General features: G+C 37.1%; 1 protein-coding gene across 7 annotated transcripts in view; it reads left to right on the forward strand.

Annotated features, from left to right (window-relative positions):
- The window catches only part of DGKB (diacylglycerol kinase beta), an 802,099-nt gene that overhangs the window by 123,881 nt on the left and 655,698 nt on the right, over positions 1-22,520 (forward strand). For all 7 annotated transcript variants that reach the window (XM_077122452.1, XM_077122491.1, XM_077122515.1 and 4 more), the window contains one exon: positions 4,701-4,940. In XM_077122452.1, the coding sequence (XP_076978567.1) occupies positions 4,871-4,940 (70 nt within the window). In that variant the 5' untranslated portion in view covers positions 4,701-4,870. The remainder of the gene's footprint in view (positions 1-4,700; positions 4,941-22,520) is intronic.

A 22,520-nucleotide genomic window follows, 5' to 3' on the forward strand; every position in this document is an offset into this window, starting at 1 on the left:
GACACAGTGTTTACCATGTGCCCTTCCAGCTGAGAGAGAAACTGTGTCTGTTTGCCATGCGCCTTCTCACTTGAGAAAGAAACCCTAAATTTCATCAGCCTTCTTGAACCAAGATATCTTTCCCTGGATGCCTTTGATTGGACATTTCTATAGACCTGTTTTAATTGAGACATTTTCTTGGCCTTAGAACTGTAAACTAGCAACTTATTAAATTCCCCTTTTTAAAAGCCATTCCATTTCTGGTATATTGTGTTCCGGCAGCTAGCAAGCTAGAACACTAAGTATTTCATATTTTGTGTGCTCTTGTAATTAGTATTTTTATTTCAAATCACAGTTGTGCATTGCTTGTATATAGGAAAGCAACTGACTTTTGCTATAGCTTTGTATCCTGTGACCTTAATGAGATCCAGAGTTGTTATTGTTTTTTTATGTGTGTGTCTATTCTTTGGGATTTTCCACATAGACAATCATAGCATCTGCTAATAAAAATAGTTTTATTTTTTCCTATCCAATCTGCATTGCCACTTACTTCCTTTTTCTGTCTTATTGTGCTAGTTAGGACTTCTAGTATGATGTTGAATGGGAGTGTTGAAAGAGCATACCCTTGTCTTGTCCCAGATCTTAGGGGAAAAGCGCCTAGTTTCCCACTATTAAGTATCATTTTAGCTATAGGTTTTTAATATATATATATAATAATACAAATAACCACATCTTAGAGGTCCAGATGAAAATTTAGGGCAAATCCAGTAAGTACTTTTTAGCTGCATTGTCCTTTTTGTGGAATACCGTCAGGGCTATGTCCTAATTTTAGTGCGGAATGGCAAGTATTAAAAATGTAAAGGAGGTAAATATTTGATGATATTATGTTGTTTACAAACAAATCCAATAGACATAGCAGGATGGTGTGTGTGTGCATGTGTGAACGTATGTGTGTATGTGCAATTTTTATTGAATGACCAGATGAGGCTTCCCTGAGAAGACAGCATTCATGTCAAGGTCTGTTAACCAGGATGTCAGTTAGCCAGTAATTTTAAATTTGATTCCTCATACTTAATTGTGAAATTTTAATGATTTTCAGAGCAGATAGCTAGGTGGAGAACTATAATCTAGAATTTTTTGTTAGTAAATGTATTATTACTGTTAGAATGTATTAATGAACTAGTTAATTTGTCAGAGGCACCTCTGGAATTACCTTACTTCATGACTATAAGTGAGGACCAAAACGGGCTTGAGAGTAGGCAATGTTAAAAAAAGGAGAGAAAGCTCAAGGGCTGGTTAAGAAGCTGTGGCAACCACACAAGTGAGAGAGAAAGGAATTAAAGGAAGACTGTTTTCCAAAAGGCAAGACTGATCCTGTTTTTGCCTTTCTGTAATCTTTTTATTGTTCCTTACTGTCTTCAGGATATTGGCCAAACCTCCTTATTTAGCATTAAAATCCTTTCCAACACTGGCTTCTTGCTGATTTCTCCAGCCCCAAGTCACAATTGCAGCACAAAACTGAATCTGTTTTTGTCTAAGTATAGTCGGCTGTCTCCTCTTCCTCCTCTCAGCCATTATGCACAGTTTCCTCTCTTTTAAATAGCCTTGTCCTCCCTCATCCTTTTTACTTATTCTGGCAAACTCCCATCATCTACCACAGAGTTCCAGAAATCACCATTGCCTACCTTCGCCCATGTGTTGTAGGTGCACTTATCATGGTATATTGCAATCATCTGTTTACTTGTTGGTTTGCTTGAATGAATGAATGAGCAAATGAATGAATTATCATACAGAGAGTCAGTGTAATCTCTGGAAGGCAGATCCTCTGTCTTGCATCTTTATTTTTTATCATAGCCTCGTACTTAAGAATAGAAATCAGCGATTATTGAATAAAGTTATAAATGGAGTGAATGAATAGCTTTAAATGAAATGAATGAATGAATAAATAATGCAATGTTCAACTAGCTCCAGTGACAAAATCTGATCACAATATATATGGTTATTCAACTGGCAGGCTCTTTTTGTGAATAAAAGAATTGTTATGCTAGCTAATTAGTTGATAATATTAGTAAGTGTATGAGTACAAGTTAGCTATTTTATTACACACACATTATGGAATGAATGTTTTGTACTTTTATGGGTAATTTATTTCTACTATTTGTCTTATCAAAAGTAGGAATATAATCAGATAGAAAATTTCCATCCCAATTTTATCATTAAAGAACTTCATTTAGCTGCAAGAAACAAAGATCAGAAAAATAATAGTCTGAATGAAATGAAAGTTCAGTTTTTTTAATGCAAAAAGCTTAGTGTCAGGACATCTAGGGTAAAGGTGTCCAAGCTTTCTCTGCAGAGAACCAGCTAGTAAACATTTTAGGCCTTGAAGGCTACTTAACTACTCATCTCTGCCATTGTAGCACAAAAGCAGCCATATGCAAACAATGAGTGTGCCACTGTTCCAATAAAATTTTATTTATCAAACAGGTGTTACACCTGATTTTACTGTGGCTGTACTTTGCTGATCCTTGGTCTAGTTTATGAGTATCTACCATGTGTAGCACATTGCTTCCATTCTAAAATTTATTTCAGTAGCACATGAAAACCGCTTGCCATCCGTCTCCTATGAGACAGATAGGCCAGACCTCATTCAAAGTCTACTTTGCCACTTCTGTTTGCAGAGGAGTGGGGAATGTAGCCATCAGGATACTGTTTCTAAGGAAGCAAGGGAGAATAGATATTGGGGGGGATCTAGAAGTCTTTGCTCCACTTTAACCATATTCCAGTGACTCGGTTATCAGTTTCCTCATCTGTTGAAAGGGCAGAGTATGAATGCCTAACTCACAGAGTTATTGTGAGGATAGAATGCTCTAACACACAAAGGCTGGTAGAGTTCCATGCACATCAAAGCGCTCAATGAAGTTAATGCATTGTTGAAATGGTCGCTTTCTGTTTTGATCTTTGGTGCATCCTCAGTGCCTACAATGATATCTGGCATTTAAGAGAGTTCAGTAAATATTTTTTTGAATGAGTAAATGAGCTACCATCATCCTCAGTTAAAATTCTGTGGTTCTAGACAACAGAAGCTGATTCCTTTATTAAAAACATAACCAGATTCCAGAATTAATAAGATTAGTGGAGAGCAAGGCTCAGATTGGGACAGGTATCAGAAAAAATACTAGAAATGCATAGGGTAGGAACTAATTAATCCAATTATTGTTATTAAAAATTAAGTGCAACTATTTTCACCCTGTTTTTGAATCATCCACTCCATGTTTATGGCCCCCAAACAGTGAGAGAGAGAAAGAAAGAAAGAGAGAGAGAGAGATGAGTCTAACATGCAAGTCATGAATCATCAGTTTCCCTGAGACAGAATAGGACACCTTGTTTTATAGTCCCGCCAAGACTGCACATAACTGGAGAGAAGCAACGAATTAGAATTAAATCTGTGTGAAGGATGAAATCAGCAGGAAGAATGTGGGTGGAAAACACAGAAGTGTCCACATGTTCCCTTCTTTTTTCTTTACTTCTGCAGTGCTGCCCCCAAATCATGCTTCAATGTAAAATATCCCCTAGTAAAGAAAAGAAATTGGGTCTCATTCAGCACCTTGGTATCTTATTTTTTCAAATTAAATAGCAAACTATCACCTTGTAAAGCTGAGTGCAGGAACTCTGAGCAGATGAGACCAACAGAGGAGAAAAGCGTTATAAAACCAGGAACACAGGATGTGACTGATGCCTTGAGCTGAAGCTGGAGAATAATAAACAAATAGATGCTGAAGAGGGGAGGCACTGAGGCCAGTGCCCCTCATCCATAGAGGTCTGTGACAGCAGATGACGCTGGCTGCCCAGTAACCCGACTGATGACAAAGTTCAGAAAAACTGTACTTTCTGTAAAGGCCACAGTAACAGTCTGGCTGATTATTGAGCAATTTATCATAGTCTCTGATAAAATGTTGAATTCACCTGTTTCTTCTTACTTTGTTTGCCTTTATAGATGTAGCCAGTGAATGTAGGGCCATGACAACCAAGAATATTATTTTAAAGCATAATTAACAAAAGTGTCAACTGCTACCATTATGCAAATGTGTTTACCCAAACATCTATTAAACATTTGCAGTTGCTTTAATTTGGTAGATTTTAATGGATTTTTTTGAAATTGTAAATTAAAATTATTCTTTCATATGAATGCTAGAAAAAATAAATTTATAAAAACCCCCAAAATTGACTTCCATGATTACAAAAATCTGTATTGTTCACTGAAGACCATTCCAATCAATTGCTAGAATTATAGTAAATTAGCAGATTATATGTGCAGGGAGTTAGCAAGCCCACTTTGTCTCCTTACAAGTGGGCTTTAGATTTTTATATGTAATTTTTACACATTGAAGAATTGATTGGGCCAGATTAACAAAAATTGGCTGTTCTTGGAATGTGGAACTTAAAACTGAATGAAGATTCTACTTATAAAATTAGGTTTTGTAGAATCTTCTTTATATTTTATACTCTTAAACACATCTGTTTCTCTGATTTGCATGAGTACAGCTATATAAAAGTAGCCATTAAAACAGTGAACGAGCAATTAAACATTGATTATTACAAAAAGTAGAATAACTTTGAAATACATTATTTAGGAATTTAAAATCCCTGACATTTTATAATTCGTTGTTTTATTTTTATGCACTAAGGCTAATCTTTTGATCTTTATGTTTTTCTTTCTGCAGTGCTTTGATGAATTATTGAAACTGAAAACCTACATCCGCAGCAGTTCGATGTTGACAGATGTATATTTTATCACAAAACATGCCATGTGGAAACTTTGAAGCATAGCATTCTACCAAGCACCTGAGTAAAGATTCGCTCATCTGGAATGTAAGAGGCCCCTCCCACCACCATGACCAACCAGGAGAAGTGGGCCCATCTGAGCCCCTCTGAATTTTCACAACTTCAGAAATATGCTGAGTGTAAGTTTTACATTGATAATGTCATTTTATTTGGTACTGTGCCAAACAAAGCATCCTTTATTTCCAAGAAGAGATCACAGGTTGTGTTCATCATGGAAAGAGATGCGGGAGTGTCTTTTGTGTTCACAAGTTAGGTCAAGCTGAGACTGCCTTTCTAGCATGAGAGAAAGAAAAAGATACACTTAAATTTAACGTTAAGTTTAAGAAAAAAAGGAACTGGCATGTTAGAGGCAAAACTAAACTTGGAAGTGCCCCGGCTATATTAGAAATAAATCAAAGGAAAAAAAATGAAATGGTATAATAGAGCCTAGTGATATTGGAAAAGAGAAAGAGAAGGACAAGCATGAGTAGGAGGCATTAATTAGGAAATGAAAGGAGCGGGGAAAGTAGCACTGTACTTTCATCCGTAAGGTATGACTCATACTTATCAGGAGGAAGGTAAAAATGTAAGTTCTTTGTGTGTGTGGGGGAGGGGAGGTGGTGCAGTGTTAGGAACGCTAATATTAAAAAAAAAAAAAAGCCTCAAGTAGGGAGTCATAGAAACATTGTGAAATTGGAATTAGATATCATAACAAGAAGATGAGGTATAGGAACCTTAAGCCAACTTGTTTAGTGTGTGTGTTTATACCAAAGATAGACCATGGTAAGTCATTTATAATAAGCTATTTTTTAAATATTAAGTTTCTGTTAATATGCACAATAATATTTGGCATACAAGAAATTTGTTTTTATCCATGATTTTCAGGCTATTTCTTCCTCACAAAATGAGCATCAATCATAAATGTGAATTACAGCTGGGTTGAATTACACTGAACAGAGAAGCAGATAATAAATAGTCACCAAATGATTTGGAAGATGATGAGTAGAGAAAAATAATGCATAGAGAATGCAGTAAGAATGGTGAGAGTGTAGGAAATAGCAAGTGAGAGAATAAAATGCAAGAAGTGGAAAACAGAAAAAAAAATGAATAGCACACAAGGCAAAACTTGGAGAAACCAGTGATGTTTCTGCAGAGAGACATGGCGTCTAGGAGACATTTCAGGAATGAGTTGATTAATATTGTGAAGGACAAGGAAGAGAAAAGAGTTGAACCCAGAAGGAGAATTTGGAATAGTAAGAGACAAGTGAGACAGTAACAGTGATCAGTAGCACTGGCTTTATAGAGTCCATATTATGAGTTAACATTAAAAACACTTGATGATCTGACAGAGACAGTTTCCTGTATATTCTAGGACATTCTCAACCAGGGGGATGAGGAAATCAGGATGGGTGTGTGAGGGCTGCTGATTATACAAGGGAGCTGCAATCCATAGGGGCATGTGCATTTTCTCAGTCAATGATAATAAAAGTACAACTACAATCCTATGTGGAGGCAAACATTTTTTGCATCAAAATGTGGTCTCCACATTCAAAACTGAGGGTCACTCAAAATATGATTCATCTATTTTCCATATACAGAAAATTCAGCTTAGAATGGAAGAATTCTTGTTTCTTGTCTGCATTATGCTCAATCATTTTTAAACTGACTAAAAAATCTTCTAACTATGGTTTCCAATTTCCATGCAATCTTCACTGTGTGGTCAGAAGTAAATATTTCTGAGCATCTTCTGTAGAGAGGTAAACCTGCTCGTGCTACAGGAGACGCAAATATGAACAGATATGGACCCTTACTTCAAGACTAGAAATTAATATATAAATAACTCTATATCTAGGCAGAATTTTCTAAAAATGATGAACAAAGTTTACTGTCGATAGGGTTTTAGAATTCAGTTGGAGATAAGGAAATAAGGGGAAGTCTTCATGGAAGAAACTGGGTTTAAAATTAATCTTGAAAAATAGATTTAAGGTAAATGGGGAAGAAATAATATGATTTAAAAGGAAAATTCATTGTATATTTGAGAAAGGGAGAGCAGCTTCATTTAGCCACATCACAGGTTAGGAGTGTAAGTGGATTTAAAGCTGTAAAAAAGAGATGGAATCAAAATGAGGGGTAGTAAGATTACATGTTTGAGGTAGGCTGTGTGGAGTCCTTATAGGGTTTTAAGTAGTTGTGTGATGTGAACACTGCTATGCTTCATAGTTTAACTTGGCAACTGTGAGAGTGTTAAATGGAAATGGGAAGAGACTGGAGGCAGGACAGTTCACAGCCATTAGACCACTGTTCTAGTTTGCTAGCTGCCAGAATGCAACACACCAAGAGATAGATTGGCCTTTAAAAAAAGGGGATTTATTTTGTTAGTTCTTCAAAGGAAAGGCAGCTAAATTTCATCTGAGATTCTTTCTTATATGGGAAGACTCAGGGTAATCTCTGCTGGCCTTTTCTCCAAGCCTCTGGGTTCCAACAACTTTCCCCAGGGTGATTCTTTCTGCATCTCCAAAGGCCTGGGCTGAGCTGCGAGTGCTGAGATGAGCTATGCCAAGCTGCTTGGGCTGTGCTAAGTTGCACTGTCTCATTTAAGCACCAGCCAATTAAGTCAAACCTCATTCATTGCAGCAGGCATGCCTCCTAGCTGACTGCAGATGTAAACCAGCAACAGATGAGGTTCATGTACCATTGGCTCATGTCCACAGCAACAGAACTAGGTGCCTTCACCTGGCCAAGTTGACAACTGAATCTACCACAACCACATAACATGGGGGGTGAACGGTGACTAGAAAGGTGGAGGTTCAGATATTATAGCAATAGAACTAACAGAAGAGAGCTTGGTAAATAATACAATAATGAGAAGTGATGAGAGAGAGAGAGAGAGCTCAAATTTAGTTCTGGAAATATGACTTGGAGTAATATGGTGACAATAATAAATGGGGAGAAATCAAGAAAAGTAGTTATACAAGTAGAGAAAATACTGAGTGTGGTTCAAGTTATGTTGAACTTGTTTTGATTATTAAAATAAAATTTCCAGTGTTTTGGTAATTTATAGAAAAAGTGTCTATGGACACATTAAAATAAAATAGACAAATTATTGCCATGATAACTAAAATATCATTTAGAATGATGGTGCATCAAATATTCAAATTCCATTTGTATTTGTAAGCAGTTATTTCTACTCAAACAATATATGTGTGTCTACTCAAGCTGTATATATATAGCAGGCTATTACTTTTATTCGCTAAGGATTATGGGAATATGACTTAATTACATCATAAGAATGCTTGATCTAGAAATCAAGTAATCAATTTGTGGAAATACCTAAAACAAGTAGTAATAGAAATGATCATAAATGTTAAAATTGCAGCATGTTGAGGCAGATTAATTGCAAATTCAATTAATTGGCAGTATAAAGTGACATGGTGAGCGTAACAATTTTAAATGGATTTTATGAGAAGACAAACTAACAGATTAAATAAAACAGATTGAATAAAACAAGTGTCTAATCCATGATCATTATTCTTGCAGCTCTTTTTTTAAATAACCAAGACTACACGAAAAAATGTTAAATATTTCCTCCAGAAATTTTCCTATATAATACAGAGGCAAAAAGTATTGTGAATGTATCTTTGTGTAACGAATTGCTATTGTCAAAAAAGAACTGGAAACACACATGTCATACTCAAGGTTATAAAGATAGTTCATTTCCCCTGCTATTCACTACATGTGATCAAGTTTACCAGAGGCATTTCAGAATCATCTGTCATGTTGCAATTCATCCATACTCTATGGGAAAAGTGGTATATTGGATTCTCTTTAATTTAGCTATTTTGTATCATTCAATAAGAAGTTATTTATATGCATTAAATGAGTATTAATTTTTCAAAAAAACATTGATTTAAGGTTAAATTTGCAACATGCTAAGACTATATATGGTATATAGGAAATAAATTTTTATGCTATTTTGGGGGTGTGGGAGTGGGACTGTGGAAACTTGGGTAAGATGAATGAGTTTATGGAATCCAGACCCCAGCTAAAGCCAAATTATTCAGTGTTGAATACCTAGAGAAAAGTGCTTACAGACAAACTACAGATTTACTGTGAATTAGTGCCAGTGTGCCTAAAAGTATAAAGGATCCTCTCCTTGGATCATCTTACCGACTTATCTTACTTAGGGTTCTTTCTGCAATGGCCATAATATACTCAACCACAATGAGTGTTCTCTTGCCTTCTCAGCCTTTTTTCATGATTAATTGAGGTAAATAGAGTGATATTAGCACACCATTCTTGCAGAGGTAGCTGGCACATCAAACAACTGGTATTTATATCTTGATGCTGGCATTATTTGGACTTCTGACTCTGGGAAAGTTAACATCTCTGTCTCATTTTTCTGCACTTATAACACTGGGAAAATAATAAATATGCCAAGTGTTGTAAGTAGTAAGTATTAAATTGAATGAGTTTATATATACATTAGCTCATATATATATGAGAGAGTGACTGTATGTGACGTAAGTAGAAGAGGCTTGACAAAGTAGTGACAAAACTGTTTACAATTATTTGATAAAAACGGAGTGAGTGTGTTACATTGACTGTTTGAGTATATTGTTGATGATCAAATAGAAAAGTGTCAGTTTTCTGAGCATGAAGAATCAGTGTCTTTTTGTTTTCCTGCTGGATTCTTCTCACCAGGTAGAAGCTTCTGGTGCTATTGGCAGCCTCAGTTCTGTGCTGTCCTAACAAATGCTGAAGGCAGCTAATGTGGAACCTACTGTGGCTGCTACAACATGCTGGGACCTTGCTCCTGTTTAGGGTTTCAGGTTGAGTCACTCCATGGGGAACATTTCCATTGACATGTGGGAGGGATATATAATTTTCTTCCCCACTCTTTATATAAAGTCATCCAAACTGTTGTTATAAGAGAAAGCACTCTCACTCCTGCTGTGTAGAGAATTGAGCTTATCGCATTATTCGTCTGCCAGCACTTCCTGTTGTGGTTCCAAAGCACAGCAAAGGGTTAAGAAATGCCAAGTCTTTTCATGCATAGTAATATTTTTCTATGTAAAATCTACATGATGCTTCCAAGTGATTCATTATCTACCCACATATTGTTATTTAGGATTAGCTTTTTATTTGCTATATATAAGGTTTGTTACAAAGCATGTAAATTATTTTTGAAAAATACCATGTTGTTATGGTGGGAACTCTTCCAAACTTTTATACATTTCTTACTTTTTATAGCAGCTGGCATTGTAGATAGTTGCAAAATTATGGTGACCCTGTTATTTTCAATAAGGATCAATGTGCTTAATGTTTTGGCCTCGTGTACAGTTCCTCCTGCTGGAGAAAGGTGTGCAATGTGGCTTAGTGGAAAAACATAGGTTTACAGGTGAAGTGGTATTTATCAGTGTTGGATCTCAGCTCCATCTTATCCTTCCAGTTTTGTGTCCTTGGAAATGTTACCTAAGCTACCTGGGCCTCACCTGAAAACTAGAATGCAACTTCAAAATGTTGTAGGGTTAGATGGGACAATAGTTATCATAAAATAAATACTAGATTTTTATTGCCCTATTCTAAACTATTTATAAATTTTAACTCACTTAATACTCACAATAAGCTCAAGATAGGCACATTATCTCCATTTCTGGCAGAATACCTGGTACATAGCTATGGCTATGGCTCGATAAGTGATAACAAGGGTCAAACAGTAGAATTTCATTTATGTATTATTAATGAAGGTCAGTATGTTAAGAAATAAGTTATTAATCATTGTGGTTTGAAGCTGTAGGTACTCCAGAAAAACATGTTCTTAAATCTAATCCATTCCTGGTGGGGTGTGAACCTATTAAAGGGAGGATCTTTTGATGAGACTATTTCAATTAAGGGGTGATCTATCTCATTCAGGATGGATGGACTTTTACTAGAGTCCTTTATAAATGGGGTGGATACAAAGGGAGAGGAACAAAGCCAAGGAAGCAAGAAGTTCAAATCAAAGTAACTTGGAAAAGATGGGAACCACCAGCAGACACCGCCATGCACCTTGCTATATGGCAGAGGAGCTAAGGCTCACCAGCAGCTAATTTTCTAGAAGTAGGCAGCACCTTGATGATGTCTTGGTTTGGAAATTTTCTTGTTCTCACAATTGTAAGCTAATACATTTCCATTGTTCAAGCTAAACCATTTCATGGTGTTTACTTTAAGCAGCCTAAGAAGCTAAAATAATCACATTTCCAAAATAAGGAAAAGCTAAAATCCAGGAGGGAGATGCTCAAATTTTCATCAGCCGTAGCCATCTCCCAAAGCATTTTGCTTACAAGACAAGGCAAAGAAGCACTGCTGCTAACTATGGCTTTGCCCCCAAAATATCTTTCTGGACGCTTATACTAGTGGATTGGACCAGACCATGTGTGAACCTCAGTGACCCTCTGACTAAAGCAGAGGTAGGTTTAATTCTACCCACACTGATTCTTGCTTTCTCTGGAAACTTCCTCACTTACCCTTTACTAAAAACTTTGGAGTGGGGAAGGTGTTGAGGAGAAAATCATGCAACAATTTTAGTAAAAATATGTCCAATTCCTTTTTTTCTTTTCAGTATCTCTATTTCTCTCCTCAGAAATTCCATCTTTTAGCATGATATTCTAATTATGTCTTAGAAATATGATTTGTTCTTGGTCTGTACAAGATCAGATAAGGAGAATGTGAAGAGAGACTTGATTTAAGCAAATTTAAATCACAGCCTAGACTTCTTTCCTATTTACCATGTTGGGATAAAGCGTTTATTTCTGGTTCTGTGTTAAATTGGCTCTATTTTGGGAGTGGTTCAAATTAGTTAAATTGGTTTTTAAATTTGGGTGGAGGTACAGTGTGACACAATGGGAAACTGAAACAATAATACATGAGAAAAAGTAGTTTATTACCACAGGCCCCAGAGAGAGTGGGGCGTCATGAAGGGACATGGGAAGCATAAATGCCTTGGGTGGGGGAGGCTCAGCCAGCAGGTGGGAGGCACTCGCAGCAGGGATAAATGGCACAGGGACATTTAGTATAGTGGTTGAGAGCATGTAATGTAGTGTCAGATAAAGCTGGGTTGGAGTGCTGGCAGGGTGATGCATGCCTCTCTTTCCTCACCTGCTGACATCATTGAACTGGGTTGATGATTACCTTTGAAAACGAACGTCACTGCTCAGGACTAATACATTATTGTTCTGATGAAGAGCATGACGGTGCTGGCTGAGGTTGGGATAGTTTTCTTTTACTTGGTTTGATTTAAGCCAACTGATTTATACTGCGTACCTAGAATGTCTTGACTTACCTGAAATGCCTTTTCTTTGTCCCTGACATGTTACCTGACATTTGAATTTGGGACTCTGTTTTAGATAATGGATGTTTCCCATGTATGACCCTGTTTCTTCTTTTTTTGCATTGATTATAAGCACTTCCTGGCTCTACCCAAGATTGCTTTTCTGAAATGTATATTGGCTGCATAATCTCTTTGTCTTACCCTTATCCTACTGCCTCAGACTTAATTTTCTTCTGCTGGCTTCCCCGGATCCATATTCCTTACTCTTTGCAAGAGCAAAATAAACTAATAACTATGAATGCCTAAATGTCCTGAAGACACATAATTTTCAATGATTTTTAAACATCTATTTATATTTTTAACTTTTCAGACTTGCCACAGGAAGAATTTTATTTAGATTTACAGTCAAACAAACTTACAACTTTGAGGTCATGACTTCTGTGGCGTATTGGTCAATGTGTACTAGATTATGTTAGGATTTTTTAAAAATCACAAAACTTCAATGGCTTAAATCAAAGCAGAAGTTGATTTCTTGCTCATACTCCCTTTCCAATGTGAGTCAGCAGGAGATGCAGTTTCACGTCGTCTTCTATCAAGCTTCCCCTCAGATGGAGCAGTTACCATGGCAGAAAGAGACCTGGTGAATTGGGTGCTGGCTCTAAAACATCTCCCTGGTAATGGCATGCCTACATTTATTTGGTCTAAGCAATTCATATGTCCACACCTGACACCAAGGGAGTAGAGAAGTGCATTTCTTATTCTGCCAAGTCTCAAGGGAGAATTGAAATATTGATGAAATTCTAACACGGCCAGTTTCACATGAGTAAAACATGGTCCCTATCATAATTCTGGGGCATTAGGCAAGCCATCACAACCTCTTTAAGCTTCAGTTTCTTTACCTATAAGATGAAGCTAATAATACCAACCTATGAATAATAACTGTTATTTTAATTATTAAGAAAAATTATTATTAAAATAAATTACAGCAGATGTTATCACAGAGGCTAATATATCTTGAATTATATAATTCGTCCTTAAGTCAGTTATTGCTTAAAAGTTGTTATTCACAAGAACTCTCTTCAGTTACTATATTCAGTTGCTTTTGCAGAAAATGCTCCAATAGCAATAAGAATGCAAGTTAGAGGAACATAATTTTACTCATTGGTTATTTAGTCAGCCAACAATATTGAATACCTTTTACTCTTAGGCACTGTGTTTGGCTCTGTGATATAAAAATGAATATTGTGGTTCTTTCAATTAAAGAGCTTACCATGTATTAGGGGAGACAAATATGGTGACAATTAATGACAAAACGTTGACATATATTCTAGGAATGTCATATGTGCAAGACTCTTGGAGAGCTTTTAACTCTGCTTTATGGTACATGAGTGAAGAGGGGAATGGGACATTAATTTTAATTGGATGTATTGAATAGAAGTAATAGAAGCAGAGAAACTCTAAGCTGTAGTCAGAGCATGTGCAAAGGCATGAAAGAATGTGAGCCAGTGCAGAATTGGAAGTGTGTAGGTAGGTATACATGATTGTGCATAAGCATGTTTATGTGGGCCCATGCATGTGGGTTACACTGGAGATAAGGCTGAACAATTCAACAACATTCATATTAGGTGGAGCCCTAGTAACATCAATAAAAGATTGTCTATCAACATATAGCCATGGAGAGACATTGAAGATATTAATTGGGGAGATAATTACAAGGTAAGATTTGAATTTTGGAAAGTAGTAAGTATAGAATATCTTTCATGAAAAAGAGACTAGAAACCAAATAGGAGGGTATTTTAGAAGTACATTCTCTTGTAAATGAGGGTTCACATTAGAGTCCATGTATTGTTTAGAAACAGCTAAGCACCTATTAGAGTATCTGAAGGTAGAATGAAATGAATGTAATCACTATTTGGGTATGGAGGCTAAGGAAGTAGGTAGGTGTGTTTTGTGATTGGGAAACTACATTTGTATTGTACATACAAATAGGGAAAGGAATACAAGAAGAACAGGTGTCGAGACAAAGCTCAGTCATTTGATTGTAGGCAGAGTGAACCCCAAGGTCTCATTGGCTATGAGGTTGAGTCACTGAGGTATCCAGGTCAGAAGAATCAAAGAATTGTAGGTATAGAATGGGTTATTGTGGGTAATTGTAGTGCCATACTCAGGTTCATGTGTCAACTTGGCCAGGTGGTGGTACCTGTTTGTCGGGTTGGGCGAGTGCTGGCCTGTCTGTTGCTATGAGGACATTTCATAGAAGTAAACCATGATCACGTCAGCCGCATCCACAGCTGATTCCATTTGTAATCAGCCAAGAGGCATGTCTTCTGCAATGAGTGATGCCTTAATCTAATCACTGGAAGCCTTTTAAGGAGGATTCAGAAGAGATAGGCTCTCTTCCTGCTTTGGTTGGCAAGCTTCTCCTGTGGAGTTTGTCCAGACCCTCCATCGGAATCATCAGCTTCACGGTGTGCCCTACAGATTTTGGACTCTGCATTCCCACGGTTATGTGAGACACTTTTATAAATTTTATATTTACGAATATTTCCTGTTGATTCTGTTGCTATAGAGAACCCTACCTAATACACGTGGGTAATAATCAAATCATGGATGTAGATGAGATGGCCCCATGGAAGCAGATTGAGTGAAGCAGATTGAGGATGGAGATGGAATGTTAAAGAACAATATACTTAAGAGGCAATTAGAAAATGAGATATCCCTGTAAACAACTGAGAAATTGTAACTAGAGAGGAAGGAGAAATAAAGAGTGAAGAAACAGTATTTTAGAATCTGAAGAGGGCAAGTTTTGCCAGCAGGTCAGATAAAGCTTAAGAAAACCAAAATTCTTCCAGTGTCCTCATTAATATAAATGTGAATTTTTATATTTATATTTAGAATAGCAGGTGAGTGGGATGAGTAGAAAAGAACCAAATCATGGAGAATATATGTAAGCTCTCTTTATAGAATCTTAACCATGGAAAAAAGAAGAATTTTTGGTTCTTCCACATAGGAGGGAAAAACCTGTTTATAAACTTAGAACATATGTGGAAGAGTCACAATATAAAGGCAATACTTTGGATAGAAAGATTTTGATCCTATGATCAAATCTCAATTTTATTTTGGTTTTATTCTACTTTCTTTATTTCATCCCTCCTGTTTAATTACTTAACATATTAATAGCCTTTTTCAAGTTACATAACCTTTCTAAACTTTAATTTTCTCAGCTGTGTAATTAAGAAAATAATAAAGTCTGTCTCACAAGATGGTTCTGAAAATCAAATAAATAATATGTGTGGAAATGCAAAGCCCCTGTGTAAGTTAATTCTTGGTTTTATTGTAATGATCATTAAAATGTTCTGAGTTATTTTTCTACTTTTTGTTTTCTTTGTAGTTCAATTTATTTGCTCTCTGAAACACATATTTATAATCTCATTATTTATTGAATTTTAAGATTTGCTTTTTGCTTCAGATAGGCTCACAGTCTTATGTTTCAAGGTTTTCACTACAAAAACATTCTTTGAAACAGAGTCTGGAATAAAGAAAGTCAGTGCCTCTGCTTGCAGGACCTGAAAAAAACATGACAAAACATTGAGAATTGTTGCTCCATAAATGTAAATATAATAGCAGTGCGGCAGTCAATGAAAACCTATTTTCCCCGCAGGCTGCATTTTGTTCTTTATAAAGGTAGCCTCAGATGGGTGCTCAGAAGTCTGTCTTGGTTTCTGACCCCTTATTTTTCTCTTTGCCCTTCCTTTAGGCTTTCAGGTCCATTCTATATGCACCTTCATTTCAGGGTAGAAGGAGACTTGTCCGCTTTCCTATATTTATCCTGTCACATGAAACAGAATTCATCTATTTGGTGTTTTTCCAGAGCTTCCCATGAAAATAACCTTAGTTCTATTTTATTAAAGAAGTACATCTCTTAAAACATTTTTTCTTGGATCAATCACTACTCTTAGTTTATTTTTCAATGATTTATTGTAGAATGAGGAGGGGACAAACAATCACAGTCTGGGAACAGTCTCCTTTTTTGCAGAATGCTTTGAGAACTTTGCAAGTGAATGAATGTACAGGTTGCTATTCTTACATCCTACCCGCTGCCTTTTTTTATTTTCATGTTTTTTTTCTTTGCTTTGTTTATTTTTTTTGCATGGGCAGGCACTGGGAATCGAATCCACATCTCCAGCATGGCAGGCGAGAACTCTGCCTGCTAAGCCACCATGGCTTGCCCCCTACCCTCTGCCTTTTGAGCAGAGCTATGGCTGTCAAATGTTGAATGACATCTAGACTGTTTCTCAGTTTAGCTTTTTACTGGATTAGAATACTCCACTGTCTCTTGACGCCTACTGCAAATGAAATTGAGGTTAGTGGGAAAACAAAGTTCTCACTTGGAACATTAAGAAATTAGTAAAATGCTGGTAGTTACAGTTTTTATCTGGATAGGGGAGTCCCCCATATGTTTACAAAGTCCTGCTAAATATTTCTGATTTATGGTTTCCCTATGGATATTAGAGAGTAGTTATGGAATTTAAAGTAAAATTCTGTCAAATGAAATTCTTTCTTTAGAAACCGACTCTTGAAAGCTCTGTCTTGATCAGAAAGGATTCAAAGAGGTATCTGTAATGAAAGGAATCCTACAGCAGCCATGGCACAGAGATCCAGTCTGGCTATCTGAGGGATGTATAACTAATGAAATGGACTCTTACTGCCAATATCATGGTCATGATGGAAAAAATGAATGCACACTATTATCTATCATTTACTTGCCAGAATCCTTTCTAAATAAATTTTCTGGAGGGGCATATTTTCTTTCCCACTCTATTTCTCACACTTGACTCACAGGTGCCAGAAAAAAATTAAACATCTTGAGTTTTCTTTGGCCCCAAAACTACACCTGAATGATTTCCAGTGTCTTCTCTTTTTCTGGGTGTCAAAGATATCCAGCATTGCTCTTAGCATCTCTAGGAATTATTTCAGAAATGACAGTAAATACTTGCTTCCATAAGGCATTGATGAGGCAATAGTATATGTAACCCCCCTTCAATTAATGATAATTCCTGCCATTTCCAAAGCTGCTTTCTGATGGGGACACTGAAAGACTCTTTCTTCTTCTTCCACTATTGATTAGGATAATCTTTACATTGAATTCCTTTTATTCTCTTATCTACCAGTATGATGAAAAAGCTTATAGTGGACAGAAGCAAAAACTAATAGTTTTAACTTAAGAGTTCCTTAATGCAACCCCTTAAAGAGTCCTTGAAGAAACAGGCCTTTCTAAGATGTTCACTGGTAAAGTTCTCTGTGTTCAGTAACTGTTTATATTGCTCCACTGCGTCAACATTGCATGTACACTAGGAGACACTTCCAGCCAGCTTGTTGTTTCCATTTCTATTTTTTCATGTCCTTAGATGTCTGGCAACATCCAGTATCATAAACTGTATACATTGCATATGGTCCTTATCACCACAGCTTGTAGGCTGAGGCATCTGGGAATGTCTTATGATACTTTCTGGCTTCTATTTGACCATACAAGTAGGCACAAGGAATTTAAGAGGACTACAACAAGATACCCGTCTCTTTACTTTAGATAATAAGCAATAATGGCTTCATATCTAGAAGAAGATATAAACTGACCCCAGTTAGCAACCTAAGTCTAAGTACAAGTGATGGATCAATGCACACTTCTCTTATCTCTGCATTTTCCTCTGGCAACTTCAGGATTCCTCAGTTTACCCAACTCAAGTGCAGGTAGTTTTATACATTTAGACTATAGAGAGTTATGGCAAAAGCTTCTGTAGGGAAATGTGGACAGTGCTGTCTAGAGTTGGGCTAAATAATAATAGTCCTTTGAGACCCTCTATCCAGAATTATTCTTCCTTGGTCTATGCTAACACCTCAGACTGCTTACATTTTTGTCAGGGTGTTATAGAGAAGGGACTATATTGTATGGAGAACAGTGTTTTAGTTTGTCAAAGCTGCTGGAATGCAACATACTAGAAATGGATTGGCTTTTATTTATTTATTTATTTATTTATTTATTCTTATTTTTAACATGGGCAGGCACCAAGAATTGAACCTGGGTCTCCGGCATGGCTGGTGAGAACTCTGCCTGCTGTGCCAATGTGGCTCACCCTGGATTGGCTTTTATAAAGGGGATTTATTAAGTTACGAGTTTATGATTCTAAGGCCTTAGAAATGTCAGAACTAAGGCATCCAGATAAAGAGACCTTGATTCCAAAGAAAGGGCTGGATGGCTTCTGGGTTTCCTCTGTCACATGGGAAGGCATGTGGCTGGCATCTGCCGGTCCTTATTCCTGGTTCTGTTGCTTCCAGCTTCTGATTCCAGTGGTTTCCTTGCTAAGCATTTGTGGATCTTCATTTAATTTCTCTGGGGAAAAGCTCTGGGTTCTGGCTTGCTTAGCATCTCATGGGAAGGCACACGATGATGCCTGCTGGGCTCTGCATCTGCAAATGTTCGTGTCTAGGCATCTGCTCTTTGTTAGCAGTTCAAGTATTTCCAGTTGCCTGCATCTAAGCAACATCAAAGTGTTTCCCTTTTTAAAGGACTCCAGTAAACTAACCAAGACCCACCTCGAAGGGACAGATCACTTCTCCATCTGATCAAAAGGTCACACCCACAATTGGGTCCATCAGTCTCCACAGAAACATGGCAATCAAAGGTTCTACTCAAAACAGTAAGTCTGGCCTCACAAGACTAGATCAGGATTGAAAGAAAATAGCTTTCCTAGGGTACATAACAGTTTCAAACTATCACAACCAGCAAAGCCCATTACCATGGCTTTTTATCCATATCTAGGATGGAATCCCCTGGAGATGGAATTTACCAGCTTGTACTGCCTGCTGCCCCAGAAAGCACTGGTAGCAAAAGGGTTTCTGATGGGATCCTGCAAGCTTGCCTATGACATCATACTTGCCCCAAGAAAGTGAGGGCTAGAATTCTAATTCCAACCATCTAAAGTGTCTTCCAAAATCACAGCATTCAATCAGTAGTTTTTCTGGAATGATAATATCACCCTTGCCTCTTGAACTATTTCTATTTACTTTTTCCTGGCTTTCCATACCTTCTGGTTTCCTTTGATCCTGTTTGAGTTGGGATTAAAACTACAGGGATAATCAGCCTCTTGGGTAGCTTGATATTAGCTGGCAGAGTTTGGCACAGGGCTATATAATGCTTTTTTCAGGTTGTGCAGGAATCTCATAGGCTGTCTTTTTCTAAGCCCTTCTTCTTAGCATCCTTTGTAAAAAGGAAGTGTGTCATAAAAAAATTGCATGTATATTACCTTCTCATGGCCAGTTGCTCAAAAATTAGCATCTGCATCCTGGCATTTTTTAACCTACTAAAAATTTGCTGTCTAACTTAACCTAAAACACTGAACTTAATGAAACAGGTATAGACATTCCCTCCAGATTTCTCCAGGTTCTCCACCATAAAAAACCCTAAAGCTGGTGTTCTAATTCTTCGCGTTTCACTTGTGTTTCAGAGTTCTGTTTCTGTTTTAGGTCTTTGCCTCATTCAATAAATAGTACAAATTCTCCAGGGAAGGAGAATTAATAATAGTCTTACAAATATTTACAGCTTTCAGTGCCTAGGGCTGTTTAGCAGAAGCTGTGCTACTTATCTATTATTGTCTCCAGAGAGTCTCTATAGAGGTGGTTCAGATGCGATGTAGGTTTCCCCAGCTACACCACATCCCTCATGGGCCTTTCTCCTCTATAATCCTCAACTCCCTTAGCAGCATTCTTTAATAAATAGGGTAAAAACCATTCTGTAATAGGGTAAAATCATTCTATACTGGCTCCTTTACCCACTATATCCTGCAGGAGCTTTCTTTCAGGGACCTTCCTCACAAAAACACATACAATGGCTGGGCCTGGCTTTAGAAAGCAACATTCTCCTTCAGCACAGCACCACTAGAGTCTGAAACATCTCTCTGGTGTTGATGGCCCTTTCATAGAATGAAGGTCATTCCAGAATCATGTCTCTTGATGCTTTAAGTATCCAAACACTCTACACCTTCTGCTTTCAGTTTGAATTCCACAATGGAGGCATCTAGAATTTTCTGTGGTTGAAAATTTTCTGTTGGTTGAAGTCACATATAGCCACTCCATGTATCAAAAACCTGGGCAGTGCCCTCTCCAGAAGTCTCCATGCTCTTATACCATACAATATCTCTTACAACGCAAAGAATGCAATAGTATTTGTAGCTGATCAAAAACACTACAGAATGAGAAATGAGGCAAAATATTTGTTCATTTGCAATCAGTTGCAAATGTATGCCTCGCTTTCTTCTGTTTCCGTTCCTCTTTCTTTTTGTATCACAGTATGGTGTTTTATCCAACCTGCCTGAGTTCCATGAGGTCAAAACCAGCATGACCAGCCATTATTTGGGTGCCTGTGTAGTCAGGGCCAGCCATCGTTTATGGCTTCATTCATGAAAGCAAAAGAAAATGGACTTTTGCTCTTTCCAGACCTAGAGTATTCAAAATGGTACACCTTTAAGGCAAGCCAAAGGTTCACATGTAGATATTTATTAAGTACCACTCAGATGGTATTTTGGATGACAGTTATGAGGAGCTTGTTATAGGTTACTTTATTCTGGATGCCTATGTTTTCCCTAAATTAACATAGCAAACGTATGAAGCAAGTAGTTATTATTCACGTCATTTTAAAATTAAAGCTGAAATAATTCAATAACTTGCCCAAGGTCATAGAGTTATTAACTTTTGGAACCAGAGTTCAAACCTGGTGGACTGGTTCCAGATTAAGCGTGCACTCAGTCACTATGCTCTACAGACTCTTGTGTAAAGGTCATGTCTTGGATGATCATTAGCTGAGAAAGGATGCTTGGGATGAAATGGAGCCCTGACCACTATTATTTCACCAACATAAACTGGTAATTTATAGATATTCCTGCTTAGAAGCTTCCACTTTCTCAGGACAGTAAGGGTATGAGTTATTCACTGAAAATGAGTGAGGATGGAGAGAGGTAGTGAGATGAAGAAGGTAAAGAAATAGCAGAGATCGGGCACGACTCCTTTGAGAATGGGAAAGCATTTGACTAAGGATGAGTAGTGGGATCAAGAGAAATTGAGGTTCCAGCTGATCTAGAAGACATAAACACGTAAGAGAGAGTACCCCTGGGCATGAAAATGTTTGGGCGGTGCAATGGTCAGAATTCTCTCCTACTATGCCAGAGACTGAGTTCGATTCCCAGTACCTGTCTATGCAAAAAAAAAAAAAAAAAAAAAAATAAGAAGAAGCAAACGTTTGATGTGACTAACACAAAACATGAAGAAAGATATTTCCTGGAAGCTGTTAGATTGAGAAACATAATTCTAAGTGTTTTCAGTTCCTCCTTTAAAGCAACCTTGAAACAAATCTGATAGGGAGTTTGGAGTCACTTTGAAAGCACCAAATGACTCATGAAAAAAATGAGACCTTATGGGAAGAAGCTTCCACAAAGAGATACATTTCCCCGAGTTGGAATCCATCCCCATGCTCTCTGTAGGAAGAGGGCTGATGAGGTCAGCCAGGTTTTCGGAGTAAGCAATTAATGGCTTGTCTCATTTTTATTGCAAATTTAACACTGCTACTATGTACATGCCTTGAGCAGTGCAGGCAAAATCAAACAGGCGTCTCAGGCAGCAGCTGTAATGAGAAATGCTGAAGATATAATCCAGTAAGTGGGCAAAGAGAAGCTTGCAATTTGAAAGTTAATGCAAATGACAAAAATGAAATGAATTAGATAGAAAGCTAAGATACTCCTGACCTTGTGTTCCTTCAATCCCTACACCTCACAGTATATTCTTTGTTGGTAAAATGTAGATATAAGTGATCAGTTATCCCTTTGTTTTGAGCAGGGAGTTATTTTAAGGGAAAGAGTAATTGCCTGTATCATTGGTTTAAACTCTGAACCTTCTAAAATGCATTTTGGAGAGTGGCAGCATTGCCTTGCTAGCCAGTAGTCAGCTGAACACAGGCTGTCTGAAGTGCATAGCTGCTCTGGAGAGGAGCATCTGAGTTTGAGCCTGTGAAGTGCCATGCATTCCACACCACCAGTTACTCAGGCACACATACAGAACAACACTACTATGAATGAATGCTGTATAGTATCTGGGCTTATCTGTACATGTTTAAATTTGATTTCAATTTATATCACTATTAAATCAAGTGTTTATATTGGAACTAATCAACATGGAACAGACCACATTAATATATGAATGAAAAAAATCTAAAATTATATGAATTTTGTTATCAATGAAAATAGACCATAAACAACATTTTATGTAACTGCATATAAGAGGATCTTGAAAGTTGAAGACCAGGTTAACTTAATAATTAAAAATAGATGTGTAAATTAAAAATACATTTCTAATCACTGATACAGCC

Source organism: Tamandua tetradactyla, chromosome 1 (assembly GCF_023851605.1).
Source record: "Tamandua tetradactyla isolate mTamTet1 chromosome 1, mTamTet1.pri, whole genome shotgun sequence".
NCBI classification, from domain to species: Eukaryota; Metazoa; Chordata; class Mammalia; order Pilosa; family Myrmecophagidae; genus Tamandua; species Tamandua tetradactyla.